We start from the raw sequence: 16,174 nt of genomic DNA on the forward strand, positions 1-16,174 counted from the left end.
CACATGAGATGTTATAGTTGGGACTGATTCACATTCTGAGGATTCTGACAGCAGGAACTTACCATGAATTTTTGTAATCATAATCTCAATAAAATATGCAAAGGAGTTTCATAGTCTGTTCTAATCAATGCCTCGCCATTCCTCCCCTCTATCTTGTGTTATCAGTTAATACCGCTTGCTTCATATGAAATGTGCTATGTAATGAATTTGCAGAAAAATGTAAATCACTGGGATCATATTGGTCTTGATTATTACAAGAATATATCTAATTGACTAATGCTACTGTGAAAGTGATTGGCTGTCCAGCTACAGTGGCTGTGAGCTCAGATGTCAGCAGTAGTGAAGCTGTCTGTGGTCCTGAAACAACACAAGGTCTAATACTAATACTAAATCACTGCTAAGCCACGACTATAGATCATACAAGACCTGTGGATCAAGATAGCTCTATGGAGGTTTGAAATCAAACCTCTCCATACCTCCCTCCCCTCCAAATCTCTGTCCTGCCCATCACTGGAATTCTCATTTTTGACTGGAACATTTTGAACTTCTCTAGCACTTGATTGGTTAAAGGCAGAGGATCATTGAGAACCTTCAGTGGTGTGAGTGGTGTCTCTGGCTCAGAAGCCCTTGGGAACACATGTCGGCAATAAGATATGCAACATTTTAGAAAACAAAAAACTCACTTCTGCACTATTTCTTTAAATGTTCTTCAAACAATCTGTAAACATGTAACCTAGATCAGGATTAAGTCTTATAAGGCAATCTCACAGACAATTATTTCTCCTGCTCTATGAACACCATAGCTATTGTTTGACATTACACATGGGCTGGCTATAAATTGTCTTGTTGTAAAGTTAAGAAATACATATGAAAATCAAATTATTCGTTTGAAGGAAAACATAACTAATACCATCTTGATCATACCATGTGGGAATTCAAGTGATGCTCCGGCCACACAGGCCTACTCTGATAGCCTACTCGTGCAGAATACACAGAAATGACAAGTTTCTACAAATGCAGCATGACACACCATGTTTTCTAAGCCATATTCCGTGTTAGTCAAAGTGAGAAGAGTCCTACATTGACTCTCTCTTCCCTCTAGGCTATATAAAGAGACGGAGATTGAGTAAGAGCTGAGTGAGTGAGAACAAAACTCAGGGGGGAAGTGAAGATTACTACTGTCCTCGGCTTTGGGTGGAAAGGCACTGGCCAAGGTGGACGGAGACCAGACCTGGGGAAGTTCAAAATGGCAGTTACCGCAAAAAACAGCCAGTGAGTTGCAAGCCAATGCAGTATGTGACAGTTTCAGATCTCATACATATTCTCAATTCCCTTGTGTTACTTCAGTTGAGACTGACAAGTGATCCTTTCAAGATAAAGACGTCTTCCTCTCTCTCTCTCTCTCTCTCTCTGTGACACACACAGACAGACACACACACACACTAGCATCCAGATGGACCAGTATTTGTCTTCTGTCATCCTGTGATGGTATGTGAGAGAAAAAGACATGCAGTCCCGTGATGTCCATCCACCAGCCCAGTGTGCTGCTTAGAAATGCAGCAGCGTCTCTTAGCCTGGGCCTGGTGGCTGCATCACACACACATCAGCCTCTTTGTCTCCCTTCCAAGTTGGCCACGTCTCCCCTCCATCCATATGGGGGCCCCTCTGTGTGGCGACGGTCCTCCTCATATTTCAGTGAGGTTCCTGGTTGGTTAGATGAGAGGTCTCTCAGAGGACTGATTAACTAGTGGCAGGGCTGTTCGATGAAGGTCTCGTATTTTAATATTTTAAGTTCAGATACACATCTTGTACAGCCTACAAATAGTGCTATAATGTGATGTACTTGTCTAAATGCTTCCACATATATTGAGGTCTGATCAAAGGAAGTATTATTGAGAAACATGATTCATGAAATGTATTTGGTGTCACAGCAGAAATGCACTCACTCTCAGTGACAAAACAGGGCTTAACGTGCTATTCGGTTAGAACTATCAAGCCAATCGCACAGGTTGCGACAATTACAGAGAACTTTGTCCCCACACTGTTTGGTTGTATCTCAAAAATAAGAACAATAATTTAAAAAAAAGAGCGCCGGAGAGATACCTCACCGGTTGCACTGTTGGTATCTTGTGGTAGTCAGCTACCCAATTCACTAAGGCAAGACCTGAAGGCTTTGGACATAAGAAGTTTTTTTCAAAAAGAAAAAGGATGAAGGCAACGATGCACAGGCGAGGCTACGGGAGGTGGTGCGAATTATCTCCAGTTGTTGATCATTTGCGTAAGGTAAAATGGAATGAAACATGAAAACCGTTTAGACTAACCTTTAATACCTCCGAGATTACAATCAATCTCCAGACAGCAGTGTTTAGGACTATCTAAACCTCGGTTTCCCAAATAAAGGCTGATGTTGTGTTTTCTGATAACAATATTACGTTTACATGAACACGCAATTTCTGTCTATAAAACCTGGTAAATGCTTTGTCCAGTATCAATGGGTAATGAATGGCGACGTCCATGCCCGGTGTCAGTGTGACCTAGCATAAAACTGTTTTCATGTAGACAAGCAGTGTGGTATAATGGATGGGGTAATGTTCCTGTCAGACAGACGACTGGCCCTGTATGCCATGGACTGTCTATATATGCCTACTGTTACGGTCTCAAAAAACTGAAAGAAAATGGTGAATTGAGGATGCCCCCCGGACCCCCCTACAGGTCTAGACTAAACCCTGAATGTTTCCCACTGTTAGCAATGTCCCTGGATTGTACTATTTTTAAATTGAGACGTTTGGTCAAATCTAAGGGGTCTCGGATTTCAGCAGTCCTTTTTGGAAAGTCGAACAATAGATTAACGTAAAAGCCACGCCCCTGGTGTCGGTGTTGCTACAAGAGTCGCGGGCCACTGTTTTATGTGTGTACTGCAGCACGCGACAGGCGCGTGGGAACCTCCTAAACTGCGACAGGGTACAAAGCCCAGAGTAAAGAAGAGCGAGGCAGCCTGCGCCTTGATTCTCCCCGAGTCGGTGCCTTCTGGACTGGATGCGCTTTGCGGTGAAACGGGCGAAAATGTAGCGTGTTCAATAAGTGTTTTAGAATGATTCTACAAGTAGCAGAATATAAGCTTCTGTAATGATTTCGGAAGTCGTGACGCGTCTCGAATGTTGAAGCCTATCTGTTTTTTTTCCCGTAGCTTAGTGTACATGCGAGGAAATGGTGCATCTACTCCGTATGGTGAATCGCACATTTGTTTTGAAATCGTAGATATTGGGTGCAGGATTTGGGGACTTTCTCCAACTACAGTGTAACTCAAGTTGATTGAGGACATTGTCTATTCAGGCAGATGGCGCCTCTTGCCTCCACCAACATCCGGCACTTAGTAGACTGTATAGAAGAGCTCTGTGTTTTTTCTCAAGTTTTCTTAAGTTTGCTCTAGGTGGTTTATTTTAAAGGCTTGAGACAGAGAGTATTCCTTGTGCTCGCGGATAAGGGACGTATTGTGGTCATGCAGTGGCACTGCGTAGTGCGACTAATTTGAGGCAAACAGACTGAAGGACTTTGCGAGGGTTAAACCCAAACTTGGGTTTTGTGATACTGTGAGCGGATTGTGCGTCGAGTGCAGCTGCAGTGAGCAAGGCTATATCAACAACGAGGCGGTGCAGACATTCTGACGCCAGCCTGTGGAGCGTAGCCTACATCAACTCTGGCAACCTTGATTTTGTTTCCTAGCTGTTGTAGCCTACCTAAGATTCGTTCGCAGACAGTCTAATGTCATTTTAGATGATCTTTACTCGAAAACATTTGGACAGCATTGTCGAGTTTATAGACTATAGCATAATCCAGATAGAAAGAATTGGTGGAAGGACATTAGTGTCTTTATCTCGTGCTACAGTTTATTTGTAAAACGTTTTGTTTAACACTAGTCGAGGTGCTGTTTGAGGTGGAAACTTAAAGTCTGCTCGGAATCGCAGCCTATTAAGTTGCTGAATGAAAGAAAGGAAAACGAAACGAATGCAAGATAGGCTGGGCTATATTACAGATGTGGAAAAAAACATTTGTAGAGCTTAAAACACGGTCCTCCCCCGGCACTTTGACTATTCACTTAAAAAGCACGTCACTGTTTATACACAAGGCCTGTACCGAGTGTCACTTTTCCAAGTAAAACGTAACTTAAGAAATGCAAATCGATGCAGGTGTGCGGGCCCCGGAGCAAAGGAGGTCCGAGGTGACGAACCCGACTCTGATCTCGCTGCGCTCGGTCCCATTGATCAGCTGAGAACTTGTGCTGAGTGACGGCCCCCGTCACCATAGCAGCCGCCTGCACGGCGCCGTGAGGACTGGCTGGAGGGCTGCTGTGAATGGGTGACGTCACGGGGTTGGCGCCAGAGAGTCTGCGAGAGCATGAGCTCGCGGCCGTGCACAGTGCCGCAGCTTGCTTGGTGCCAATTCATCACCTGTCAAGGATCAGTCAGGGTGTCATGCGAAATGTACACAGCTGTGAGAACAAAAAGATCGGGAAAACAAAATGAGGAAAGCCAATCGGACCAGATGTGCACAAGGACTGCAAAAATCCAGTGGCATCCTGTGGCATTAGAAATGCATTAGCCATAAAACAGCAGCAGACTCTTTTTGTATGACAGAATGTAGGTTCTGCTTTAAGATAATAGGCTATGTGCTAAGACCAACAGCCGCGATGTACGAAAAATTAGCAAATAGGCGTAATTACCTTAAATTGTTCTTGTGGGTTTATTAAAAACAAAAGGGAAAATATTCTCCACTGCACTCCAAACCACCGCAGGCGTCAGTAGGGAACACAGGGTCTTCTGCCCTAAACCAGAAATCGCCTGCCAGTCCTACAATGCTGGCTTTAAACAATCAGGAAAACGAATTATCCAATAGGCCAGTGGTTGATAAGAGACATACCATCAATTGCATTTAATAAGGTAGCCTTATAAGTTATTCCATTTATTTGTAGGCTTTTTAAATCTCAAAATGAGTCTGTTAGTCAGCCTATATGAGTCTTACCTTTAGGCCCAAGGCCTATGTTCACATTGTAGCCTTAGTAACATAAATTGTTTCAGGAAAGCTGCATTCCTCACGGTCATGTACAGTTCTACTACTCAGACTACTTGCAAAGACGCTACGCTGCATCTGCACAGGGATGCAAAACAGTTTCTGCAAACGTTTTTTCACGGACCAAAAATCATGACATTAAAGCTCATAGTTATCTGTTTTGTTAAAACTTTTAGCTCTTTCAAGACTGATTTGTGCTGAAAATCAGTAACTTTTACCAAATGTCAAACCACACGACATCAAGCACTGCCCCTCAAAAGTGCGCTTGTTCAATGTGCACAATCATATTGTCATTCCAGTCACCCCTGCCCTGGGTCACGATTCAACAAAAACACCATGCCCCAGCCCCCCGGTGATGCAGCTGAAAGACGTTTGACATTAAGGACTTTTGCAGCAGTGCCTGCTACAATAGGTTACACCTGAGTAGTCACTGTGTATGCATTTGAAGGTTAGATAGCCAGGTCCAGACTACTACCCTAGCGTTGCCAAGCCTATACTTATGTCAACGCACCCAACTGAAAGAGAAAACTGCCCCTTAAAACACTGTATTCGATTCTTATAGAGAAACGGAACGAACAACAGTCTCCCACCAAATTAAGATTTTTGCCTCTTGCAGATCTAAAATACGAGAGAAATGCACATTAAAAAGAGGCTAAGAAATAAATCTACACGTCTGGCAATGGGTTTGTTTAATTAGTCGTTTGGGACCGTGCCTCATTTTCGGACACAGGAGCGTATGGTTCTGTGATAATCTTTTGCGAATCATTAATTCTTTTCATCAGAAACAGGTATAATGCTCAATTTGTGAAATTACCCACGGAAGCTGAAAGCTTTCAGCACCACCTCACTCGCTTTCACTGGTTAAGAACGCGGAAGGTCAGGGAGGGACTTGAGCTTTCCGTGGACGGACCTATGCTGTGGCACGAGGAGCGATGATGGACGTGGCTGCTAGCACCAATCAACAGACACAGAACCGCTGCGTAACAAACCCACATCGGTGGCTATATATACAGCAATGACAGCTTGTTAATCCAGTGCGTTTGCTTCGACAACCATCGGCTGGAGAAGTAGGACGGCTATAGAACCATAATTCTCGACGCAATCAACGACTAAATCGTACCAGTGTCAATATGAAAGCAATAAGCCCGGTGAGATCTTTCAGAAAAAACAGCGCTAATTTGACAGAACACACTCTTGGAATCTCCCGAAGCAAGACCCCCGTGGATGATCCTCTGAGTCTGATGTACAACATGAACGACTGTTATTTAAAACTGAAGGAGCTGGTGCCCAGCATCCCCCAGAACAAGAACGTTAGCAAGATGGAAATCCTGCAGCATGTCATCGATTACATTCTGGATCTGCAGATTGCCCTCGACTCCAATTCTGCATTAACCAGCCTCCATCACCCGCGACCAGGGCAGGCAACATCCAGAACACCCTTGACAACTCTCAACACAGACATAAGCATCTTATCACTACAGGTAAGAAATCTATTTAGGATAAATATTAAGCGGTTGATGAGCAAAGCGCGGGGATGGAAGGGTCTCAGGCTCTCTTTCATTCGCTCAAAACAAAACCATAGCCTAATGCCTGCGCAATGTCTGCATATGTGAACAGAATGGTTCGACTATATGTGCAAGCTACTGTTAATTGAATGACAGCTGTACGCCACAACAGTTAATATAGGCTAGATTTTGCAGACTGTTTGATACGTTTTAATGGTAACCTAACTAATAATGCATTTTGTTTTCTTCCCACAGTCTCCGGAGTTTCAATCAGACTTGACCACAGACGACCATAAGACGCTCTACCGTTAAAATGGTAAATAGTCTTTTCTCAATTTCATGGTGTTCTGCCATTCAAGAACCCACCTTGTTTACTTTGATAATGGAGTTTTACATCTTCTACGATTGTCTTGCATGTCGTAGGCTAAAGGGATGGTATTGTAGACGTGTTTGTAAGTTACAACGTACATTTCGCTTTAGATAAATGCACTGTTTTCTATGTACACAGGCCTACGGGATATTTTGATTACGCAAATTCGAAATGTCTGATTGGCCCACAAAGTATGACAAATGGCACGAATAGCCTGCCATATCGAATAACGTAGTGTTAAAGAATGATCGCACCATCTGTGAAATCATAATTGTTGGGACGGTATAGATGTTCGCATCCATAGGTATCTCTAACATGTTTGGGATACCGATGGATGTTTTCAATATAGGGTTTAATACAGATTCAAGCGCCAGTCACGAAGAGCCGCATCTCGGCCTTGTCTCGGACTGTAGTTGATAGTACAACTTGTGAAACTGTGTCCATCTGGACTCCAGGGTTTTCTCAGTATTGGAGTGTTTGGTTAAATGTTCAAACTGTGGCTTCCTCTCTGGCGCCAGTCTGTCCGGATCTCTGCCCTGTTTGCATTTTCTCAACGCGCCTCTTTCTCAATCTTTTGCAGGTGTTTGGTTAGGACGGGGAAAACACAGGACCTGGGAACGGACTTTCCCCCTCCATTTTTGTTCTCGGTCTGGATTTAATCTTTAATTGATTCAAAAGACTTTTTGCATAAAAGGACAATCTTATGTGATCGTGTTTATCATTTTGGACACTTATTATTTATCGTTAGACTCGTTAGGTCCTTTCTTCAAATGGAAGAAGCACTATATTCCCGACACTGGGAGGAGAATGAAAGAAGAATATTGTCATAAGGATTCCATTTTCCTTTGTGAAGTCTTCACTTTTTCTGCTAAGGTGGAGCGTGAATAGGGGACAACACGGTTCGTCGCTGTAAAAAGTTTAGTAGGCTTTGTTTTGTCAGATCATTGTAATTTTGGCACATTGGAGGACTGGATGATGTACATGACATGGACGAGTGAAACGTTGTAAACTCTAACGGAGTTTTATCTTGTATAGTTGTGGAAATGACACATTTCTGCAAAAGTGTAAAGCTGTACTTAATTATGCTGAAACTTTTTATAAAAGTAATATTGTAAATTGTACCTTTTATACAAAATAAATCAAATGCTTTATTTGACCACCTGCCTCAACTGTAGACTGTACATTGCTGAACAGACAGACAGCATCCTGAACCCTACTACTTACCACAATGGCCTGAAATGTCATGTGGTATGCATCTCCTGTATCCATCGATGACCTGACCTTATTGCAAGGTTCATGGTCTGAACTTTGACGCAGAATCCACTATTAGGTGACTACATGGTCAAAACCATTCCCCCAACGATTACGCACTGCTAAATTTGGATGGAATAGAGTTAAAGCTGGTCTGTACCACTCCAGTGTTGTACTGACCCATTCCACACGCTTAAACTCATGTCTATACTCCATCCTTTCACCTGTGGCGACGTTGGCCAAATAGTTTAACAGGTGTTCATTAACAGTCTAGTTCACAGGTCGTTTCTTCTTCCATCACAAGGCAGTGAGTGTCACAAGCAAACGGGGTACAAAATTAGGTAACAAGCAAACCTGTTAACTGGTGAAAGTGGTCTTGTCGCCTTTACAGCTGAAATATGCCAACTTTGACCGCAAGTTAAAGGCCGTCAATCAATGTGCTTGTGCGTGAAGGACACAATTGGCTTGTGAGGCAGCTAATTCACTTTCCTTGACGAATCAAAACAATTTCGTACGGGCTGCGTCGGTGAGCCAGTATGAAGGCCACCTTGTCACCATGCGTGAACACCTATTGAAAAACCATAAATTAACTGAGCAGTTTGTCAAATGAAAGAGCATTTAACAGTAGAAGTTTGTGTCCATCCTAAATGGTGTTTGAAATGTCTATTTATCACGGTTGTTTTCATGTTCATGTCAAAACGCTATGTTTATGCTTTATCAGTAAAATAAACGACTTTGTAAGAGTCTACGGTCGCATATCCAGTGTATGAATATGTTAACTTACTTTAGCTTGATTATGTGTGGTGAGTGACAAACATAAGATTATGCCAATCATTATTCCACTTCCTCATGTGGCATAACCATTTCATACCTCAAGTGTAGGAGCTACACAGAGCGCTTTCTTCCGCTCTTTTAAAATGTCAGTCAATATTTTGGAGAAGTCTGCCACCTACTGGTAGTAATTTAGGCACCAACTGATTGAACAGCAAAGTGCCCAGGGTAAGATGTGGTTACTCTCAAATTCCTCCCCCCCCCCTCTTCATGTAAGTGTAATGCACAGGGATACAAATAGAACCCACTTTAAATAACAGTGATTAAAATGAGAATGTAATATTTTTGTAGCCAGACATGTTTATTTTTTTAGAGAGACAAAGACAAGGTACATCTACTAAGACACAGCAACAGTGATTGCAAAATATTTCCCACAGTGCTGCCATGTCACGTGACAGCGACTTGTAACATCTATTTTTTCACATCGATTTGGCTCACAACATCTGAAGATTTAATCTGCTCAACATAATAGTCACAGCGTTTCAAGAAAGGAGATTCTTCAACCATCACAACACACCCACACATCAAACAGCATACAATTATGCAAGCGTGTCAATGAACCTTGAACTTTCAATGAACCTTTCCTTACACCACTGACTTACCAGATAAACAGATAAATAAGGCAGTTTGGAGGATTTTTGAAGGGTATTTAGGGGTATTTTGTGAAGCGAGTAAAACCACACACAATTTTTGTAATCCTACACATCTGGACTTAAGTGTCTCAACACTTCACATACAGACAACACATTAATACACCCTACATGACTCATCGTAACATCACAGTTCACAACTCACACAGCTCACACTTCACAAAACTTCAGGTAACACCAAAACGACACTTTATTTCTAAATCAAACATGCTTTTGAATCATTTGACACATATTGATCACACTTTGTAAATTAAATAAAGTTCTTCCAGCAAATATTGAGTAACTTCACATCTAGGCAGCCAGAAAGTCTCGCTCCTCCCCAAAGATTGAGTTATAAGAAATGTTTGACACTTTACATTTCAAAAGAATTGTTCTTAAACCAAGATATTATAACTGTACTGATGTTTTGAACTCTCCACAGTTTAGCTTTTCATTTCACCTCCCTCACAGATATGGCTTCAACGCTCGAGATGGCTGCAGGTAGTGCGCTCCCCTTGGGCCGCTTCACAGGACACTCTCACGCTCCTCGTCTGCGTGGATGGCCCCCAGATTCTTGTTGTGCAGGACAGCAGTGGTGGTGATGGAGGTGGAGGTGTTAGTGGAGCCCGGCCTGATGATGATCGGCGGGTCGTCGACAGCAGTGGTGGTCTCCTGCAAGGCATGCTGGGAGTTGGCGCTGTTGTTGTTGTTGAGGGTGCTGCTGCTGGCCGAGTGGTTGAGGTTGGTGACGGCCGAGGCGGGCCAGTTCTCCTCGGGGCTGCTGGTCAAGACGCTGCCCTCCGACGGAGCCTCCGAGCAGATGGACATGCGCATCACCGCCGGGTCCTGCAGGCCGCTCAGGTTCCTGGGAAGGTTGCGCTTCCTCACCAGGCCCTCGGGCTCCAGCAGCTCGATCAGGTCGGACCTCTCCGGCTCTGGTTCTGGCTCGGCCTTCTCTGGTTCGGAGCCGGTATCCTGCAGGGAACGGTCGGAGGAGCTTCCACTGGAGCGCAGGCCGGAGTCCGGCGAGTCTTTCTTATCCAGGAGGATCTCAGACAGGTAGTCTTTCCCCTTGGCCAGCAGGTGAACGCTCTCGGGTGCCTGGGCTTCAGCCTCCTGGCGCCTCTTCTCCTCACTCAGGAGCGGGGTGCTGTCCGACTCCTCTTCCCCGGACTCGTCCTCGTCGCTGGGCACCTTGTGGTAGTGTGCCCCCGGGCCCTTGGTTTTGCGGCTCAGGAGGGCTCTGGCGGTGGCGCTGGGGTCAGGCTTCTCATCCTCCTCTGTGATCGGGTCTAGCTGGGCGTTGGCGTCTCCGTCACTAGCATCCGTGACTTTAGACCGAGTCTTGGGAAAGGGTTTGCGGCCGTCCGGCTCACCCTCCTTGGCCTTGTCCTCCATCCCAGCGCCCAGGACCTCCAGCTGGGACATCTGGGCGATGTACTCCTGGTAGGCAGTGTGGTACTCGGCCTGCTGCATGTCGGTCAGCTTGCAGATGTCGTTGGAAGACTCCTGGGAGTTCAGGCTCGTCATGCTGGTGGTCATGTGATTCGGGGCCTATGGCCATGACAACAGTGAGGGGACCACACACACACACACACACACACACACACACACACACACACACACACACACACACACACACACACACACACACAGAATACAAATTAGGGGTGGTAAACATTTTAAGACTACTTTTAATTTACTCTTACCAATGCACAGGAAACCATTGGACCCTGGCCTAAAAAGTGCATATGCATGTGTGTGTGTATGTGTGTGTGTGTATGTGTGTGTGTGTGTGTGTGTGATTGGTTGGTTGGTTTTTCTGACTCCTCTGTGAGTGTGAGCAGAGTGGGCAGAAACAGCCAGTACTGAAGGGGAGGGGGTCCTCCGACACACGCAGGCCTCTCCCTCCCTCCACGCGGCTGCCGGGCCAGATCCTCACTTCCTCCACGTGTGGAGGTCAGTTTCTCACCCAAAACCCACAGGCTATTTTCTGCTCTGCTGAGGCTACTGAAATACAGAAGCTTGGCCAGCGCACAGTATATACTCACTACTGCACAGGAAGTGGGAGTTCTCTGCAGTAGTCGGTCACATGCATATATGTGTGTGTGTGTGGCTATGTACAAGTGAGAGAATGACTGCGCAAGGGTCTGTTTGAGTTTGTGATAGGTGTTTTTTTTTTATTTTGAGTGCAAATGATAGTCCAAGTATGTTTAGAAATGGGCATGTATAGATTTCTATGTATATGAAAGTATATCTATTTAAATTTCCGCATTGTTGTAATGTATAAGTGTGTGTGTATATGTATGTGTGTGTGTGTGTGTGTGTGTGTGTGTGTGTGTGTGCGCGCGCATGCACGCATGGCCACCCTACCGTCCAGTGGGAGCTGCTGTGTCTCGGTGGCTCCTCCAGGCCCACGTTGCTGAGCTCCTCGAAGCTCAGGTTCAGGCTGTACCGCATGGCCTCCTCTGAGGGGAGCGCGGCGGCATCAGGTGGCCCTCCGGGGCGCCTGCTGGGCTCCACAGGACCCCCCACGATGCTGCCCAGCTCACTGCCCGTGCGGGAGTCGTCGTGCAGTGGCTGGCTCTCTGCATGGCGCTGCTCCATAACCTTAAATGAGTGCAAAAATAGTCCACTGGAGAGGCAGATACTTCATCTGACAATAGCACTGACAGACATGGTGTTGCTGGTAAGAAGCATGCAGTAAAACAACTATTATTTACAAACAGCTATGTTTATGTGTAATACTGTGCTTATAACAAACATTGCATCACACACAAATGCATCTGAAACAAATACGGTAACTGAAACGAACACGGTACAGAAGGACGTGAAAGCAGTCAAATGCTTTTGAAGGGCACTGCAAGTAAAAGACTTGTTTTCATTCAAAATGCCTCAGCTGATGATGGCTGCCACAGCGTCACAGCGGCCACACATACACCAGTGCTGCTCGATTAGTCCTCGTCCTCAAACCAGATGTATGTGTTTTTCTCAGAAAAAAAAGCTACTTCTCGTAAAAAAAAAAAAAAAAAAAATGGAGCTATTCAGATGTTTGGCTGGAGCGGAGCGTCCGCACTGACAATAACCCTCCTTCATCCAGACGTCCACCATCTTGGGCCAGATGGCTTCCCGCTTTGCTGGCAACACAACATGCGTTTTGTGTGAGCACCAATGGAAACCTGATCAACACGGCTACATGTGTTGCTGATTTCAAAAAGACCCAGAGCCGGGGGATTCTACCAGAGGATTATGGAAACTTTGTGATATATCAGCGAGGAGATTTGGGCGAATTAAAACGCTTTTTTTTTTGTGCCGAACTAAATCTTCCACCAACAGGCAAACAAAGCCACGAGGTGCTGATGTATTTATTTGGGAGGGGGCGACCGCATGACAGAAGTCATTAAAGACGCTTTCAAACGGTATTAAACGTGCAGCGCAGGGCCTCACCAGTGCTCTGAAGAGCTGCCAGTCACCAAAGTTCATGTTCATCTCGTTCTTCAGTTCATCCAGGTTGCACTGAGATAAGACTCTTCCATTCACATTGGCCTAGAGTGGAGAGAATCAAAGGACAGAATGAAGTGGAGTCAAGTCCACTGAGCTCCAGACATTCACTCACACAAGGCCTTTGTGGCAGCCTTGCTGCATTTCACACAAGAACTTGTGGGTATAACCTGTGAAACAGTTGGCAAACTATAACCTCACCAGTTCAATTCAATCAATTCAATTCAAAGTACCACACACAGACATACTGTATATTTTTATATTTTAAAACTTAAAGCAGATGATAATGATAAAGAAATGTGAATGTTAAAGAAAACATTTCAAATTCATTGCTGTGCTTTTGGTCTTGCTTTGATGTTTTCGTAACGTAACCGATGCAGTTGTTTGTGGGATGTTTTTTGTGTGAATGTCACCTTCTTGATGGTGGAGGTGTACTGCTCCAGCATGCTGGTGTCCAGGCCCTCGGTCTGCTTCACGCGCTCGCACACGGCGTCCGTGCTCATGGAGCTCAGGGGGATCCACGGAGCAGCGGCCACGCCGGAACCAGGGGCCTGTTAACAGAAACCGCCATTAGAGAACTAGCTTCCCTCTTCATTAACACGTTATGCACATTCTGCAGAGCACAGGCAAGAAAAAGAGAGAGGAAGAGCTAAATAGCTAAACGCTAAATAGAGAAGATGCAGCTGTCTTTCATCAAGCGGGGAAAAAAAAAAGTGCAAAAGCCCAATACGCCCAAAATAAACTCCTAAAAATGGTGAGCGTTTATCAAAGCGTGCACCTGGGAGGAAATAGGGGGGAGGCCCAGAATCCGAAAAAAGGACTGACACGCAGGAGGCCTGCTTTGTGTGGCTAAAACAAGGAGATTCGCATCTTAACGCGTCCAGCACAGCATCGCAGGCACAAACACAACACAACTGCTCTGGGCCTACTGGAGGGGGAGGAGAGGCTGTTTAAATAGAACTGGTGTTTAAACAAACGTTTTGAAAGCGGGACGCGTCTGTTGGTATTCTCAGACAGGCACATTTATAAAAATAGCCACTCCATACAGGTGGTGCTGCTTGCTTGCTTGGTTGCTGCTGCTGCTGCTGCTGCTGCTGCTTCTGCTGGCAGTCAGCGCACAGGGACCCTGCTGGGCTGGGGAGCCTCACACTGCAGCAGGCACTCATCTGACCACAGCACCTGGTCTGCTGTGTGTGTGTGTGTGGCGGCACACCACATGAAGGTTATAGAAAGAGGAGGGGATAGCGCCTGTGGTCGGCCTATCTACAGTTCTCTCCCTCTCTCTCTCTTACTCTAGCTGACTTTTCCACACAGGGCTGATAATCAAGCGGTGAGTGCCACGAGCCCTCGCCCATGCAGCGCCCACTCCTCGCCAGGGGCTGGGCTTCCCAGAGGCCGTTGGCCTGATAAGGGGGAAGAGCAACGCCGGCGTGTTCCTCGGGTCCTGAACAGGTTGCTCTCTATCTGGGCTGAAAGGAAGAGGTCTGGCTTTTGAAATAATAACAATAAATAAATAAATAAATAAATAAATAAATAAATGTAGGCCCTCGAAAGGAAATACAATTACAAGATAATATTATTGGAAGCACTTCTCTCCCATAAAAGCAGACTGTTGCTTTTATCTGTACAGATGCCCTACAGGAGAGGACAGCCAACACAAACGTCTCAATGTATAATATTTGTAAATATAATAAGACGTAAAACCTGATGACAATGCAGGGGATTGACAGGGTTCTGATTGGCCACAAAGCCCCCCAGTGTCTTGAGTGGACACCAGGACAACGAGACCTGGCGTCCTCAGGAGCACTAATAGCCAGACACCAGACAGATGTATTAGTGGGAATAGGAAGTGTTACCACCCATATTCCAGATCTCTGGAATTTAATGTCCAATGACTCTCCATCATGAGCTGGGGGGTGGAGGCATTTGTTGAGTGTGTGAGTGTAAGTGTATGTGTGTGTGTGTGTGTGTGTGTGTGTTTGATGATGATGGTGGTGGTGGTGGTGGTGAGGGGGTTCAGGGCCTCTGCAATAGCAGCTTAATGACTCACACCCAGCATTCTCATTTGAGAGACCGGGCGATTTAATCACCCTATTCATTTGCTAATAAAAACGGCGACAGCTGGGATGATTCATATTTGGGAGTTGTGTGGCCGTGGGGGTTACAGTACCAGACTAGAGCTCCGCACAGCGAAACCAGAGGAGAGCAGCCGGCGCGGCACGGCGCAGGGCGTTACTCAGCCGCAGTACCAAACGTTAGCATCTCATTTCCACATTCTGCTGCATTTCCATATTTACTTAATTTGAGCACAGTGAATATGCTGCAGAGTGACGTGTTCTGTAGTCTGGAGCTGGAGACTGGTAAATGGTACGCACTTGTCGGCACTCTGTGACGCGTGTAACAGAAGCGTACGTGACAGCATCACACATTATATGTATGAAATAAAACAACTAGAGGGCTGAGACTTGACATACAGAAGCCATACATTATAGCACATACATACAGTCCTTGTCAGTAGCAGAACAGCCCAATTAAATTGATCACAGGTCAAAAGCATGACAGAGCAATATTCAATTCCTAATGTGGACTTGCTGTCTACTGAAAGGACTTCCAAACAAATCAAAAGGTAAAAGATATTGGCAGTGCACACTAACACTAAAAGACAGCCAGTGTTGGTTTTATAAGCAGCATGCTGAGTGAGTGAGTGAGAGAAAAAAAAAGAAGAGAGAGTGAGTGAGTGTGGTTAGTTGGCTACAGCAGCAAAGCAGACAATTGGGTTGATCAAAGTCCAGAGAGGCCGGTACCTGCTTGGCTTTGGAAGCCTGCGTCTTCAACTGTTTGGAAGAGAGAGAGAGGGAGGGAGAGAGAAGAAGGAGAGGATGCGAGGGGGATGAGTGGGTAACGGACAGAGGGAGGACATTAGGCCACCTGCTAAAGTCATTGTGGTAAAACAGACAGAAGGCGAAGGAGGGAGAGACTCATTAGCATACAGCATCAGATCCACCACAGTCAGTCAGTCT

At 45.4% G+C, this 16,174-nt stretch overlaps 2 protein-coding genes and 1 long non-coding RNA gene across 9 annotated transcripts in view; 1 reads left to right on the top strand and 2 right to left on the bottom strand.

Annotated features, from left to right (window-relative positions):
* Positions 1 to 2,617: 2,617 nt before the first annotated feature.
* On the bottom strand, positions 2,618 to 5,872 carry LOC116223403. The gene is made up of 3 exons (XR_006152773.1): positions 5,020 to 5,872; positions 4,721 to 4,859; positions 2,618 to 4,489 (listed from the first exon to the last, which is right to left on the bottom strand). It is a non-coding gene; the product is annotated as an uncharacterized LOC116223403 (long non-coding RNA).
* A 218-nt stretch (positions 5,873 to 6,090) lies between these two features.
* Positions 6,091 to 8,098, top strand: id2a (inhibitor of DNA binding 2a). Its single transcript, XM_012824219.3, has 3 exons — positions 6,091 to 6,548; positions 6,828 to 6,888; positions 7,523 to 8,098. The coding sequence occupies exons 1-2, from the start codon at positions 6,198 to 6,200 to the stop codon at positions 6,882 to 6,884; spliced, it is 408 nt and encodes a 135-aa protein (XP_012679673.1). The 5' UTR covers positions 6,091 to 6,197; the 3' UTR covers positions 6,885 to 6,888; positions 7,523 to 8,098.
* A 1,206-nt stretch (positions 8,099 to 9,304) lies between these two features.
* Positions 9,305 to 16,174, bottom strand: part of kidins220a (kinase D-interacting substrate 220a) — a 45,625-nt gene continuing 38,755 nt past the window's right edge. For 6 of the 7 annotated variants that reach the window (XM_012823368.3, XM_031579828.2, XM_031579830.2 and 3 more), the window contains 5 exons: positions 15,959 to 15,988; positions 13,568 to 13,705; positions 13,101 to 13,199; positions 12,027 to 12,263; positions 9,305 to 11,207 (listed from right to left, as the gene is read on the bottom strand). In XM_012823368.3, coding sequence (XP_012678822.2) covers positions 10,179 to 11,207; positions 12,027 to 12,263; positions 13,101 to 13,199; positions 13,568 to 13,705; positions 15,959 to 15,988 — 1,533 coding nt within the window. In that variant the 3' untranslated portion in view covers positions 9,305 to 10,178. The remainder of the gene's footprint in view (positions 11,208 to 12,026; positions 12,264 to 13,100; positions 13,200 to 13,567; positions 13,706 to 15,958; positions 15,989 to 16,174) is intronic. The other variant, XM_012823382.3, reaches the window with a different exon arrangement.

The sequence above is a fragment of the Clupea harengus genome, chromosome 14 (genome assembly GCF_900700415.2).
Source record: "Clupea harengus chromosome 14, Ch_v2.0.2, whole genome shotgun sequence".
Lineage (NCBI taxonomy): Eukaryota > Metazoa > Chordata > Actinopteri > Clupeiformes > Clupeidae > Clupea > Clupea harengus.

Excerpts from the sequence above, each read along its gene's own strand:
- id2a (XM_012824219.3), top strand. The coding sequence starts at position 6,198 with ATGAAAGCAATAAGCCCGGTGAGATCTTTCAGAAAAAACAGCGCTAAT. Across the intron at positions 6,549-6,827 it reads TAAGCATCTTATCACTACAG|TCTCCGGAGTTTCAATCAGA; the intron begins GTAAGAAATCTA and ends TTCTTCCCACAG.